The sequence below is a fragment of the Amphimedon queenslandica genome, unplaced genomic scaffold (assembly GCF_000090795.2).
Source record: "Amphimedon queenslandica unplaced genomic scaffold, v1.1 AMPQUscaffold_1374_Cont26614, whole genome shotgun sequence".
In the NCBI taxonomy this organism is placed as follows: domain Eukaryota; kingdom Metazoa; phylum Porifera; class Demospongiae; order Haplosclerida; family Niphatidae; genus Amphimedon; species Amphimedon queenslandica.
Window position 1 is genome coordinate 1 of NW_003558281.1, and position 1,153 is coordinate 1,153.

The 1,153-nt window shown below is 33.7% G+C and overlaps 1 protein-coding gene across 1 annotated transcript; it reads right to left on the reverse strand.

Annotated features, from left to right (window-relative positions):
- Positions 1-18: 18 nt before the first annotated feature.
- LOC109593468 (uncharacterized) lies at positions 19-450 on the reverse strand (the record flags this gene model as incomplete). Its single annotated transcript, XM_020008536.1, has 2 exons — positions 19-326; positions 418-450. Coding segments are annotated over 2 exons (326 nt in total), but the record flags the coding sequence as incomplete, so codon positions are not given.
- Positions 451-1,153: the final 703 nt, after the last annotated feature.

The window sequence follows — 1,153 nt, forward strand, 5'->3', positions numbered from 1 at the left end:
AATAGCAATCAAACTTGTTATTATACATGTACATTACAAATATTTATTTCTAATGTAACTAGCAATAGACTTTTGGTCTATTGTGTCCAGTGCTGTAGCTAATGATGACCAACTGGGACCTCCTTTCTCTCTCACTTTATCTTCTCCTCTTAACCAGGCAGACATACACTCACGGAAACGCTCCACTGATTCTCCATAGTCAGCTTTTATATCCTTTAGTCTGTCATCATATAATCCTAACTGTAGACCTAGTTCATACCATACAGAACAAGGCAAGTGTTGATCTGATGTTAGCTCTTTAATGACATCAGCAAGATCTTTAATATCTATAAAAATAATAATTAATAATGTGTATATACACTGTACAGTCTATACTCCCACTACTTGACAATTGTGATAGTACATATTATAACATACCTAGCTTTATTGGAGTCAATGGTGTCTTGAATTCTTCAGTTATTTCAATCACTTCCTATACAATAATAATAATAATAATAATAACTGATATTTGTCACTGTGCTTGTTTATCAAGGTGATATACATCAGTAGTGTATTGCTGAAAGGTGAGTTTATCAGATGTACAAGTATATATTATTAGTAGTAAAAGCCACACAATGACAACCCACAATTATGACAAAGACTGAGTAATTTGATAAGAAATGAAATTACTTTTTAAAGATATGACCTTTTGATTATTAGTGCTTGTATTAATGTATCAAACAGTTTGTGTGTGTTAATTCTTACCTTAATATCACGTCCTCCTAATAGTGACAGGTTACTAATATCTGATAATGATTCATCAGCTAGGATCTCTTTCAATTTTGCCTGCTTAATACTAGTAGTGCTTACGACAAAATCTTCTCTCTTGACAATAGCAGACATCACAGCTTTTACACTATACACTGTCCTTTCTCTTGGTGTATTCACAGGATAGGCTAGTTCTTTAGGATCAATAACTAACTCTTTTACCTCTAGATTGGGACAGGATTCTTTATAAACACTCATTACCTCTCCTATCACATCTCTTATTTCAGACACCATATTGTCACTGTAACCTTTCTCACAGGACATCATTACTAGTACATACTGGCTCTCACCCACAATCTCTACCAGTGATCCTACACCATGACCATTAAACCAATGAAGACCATTC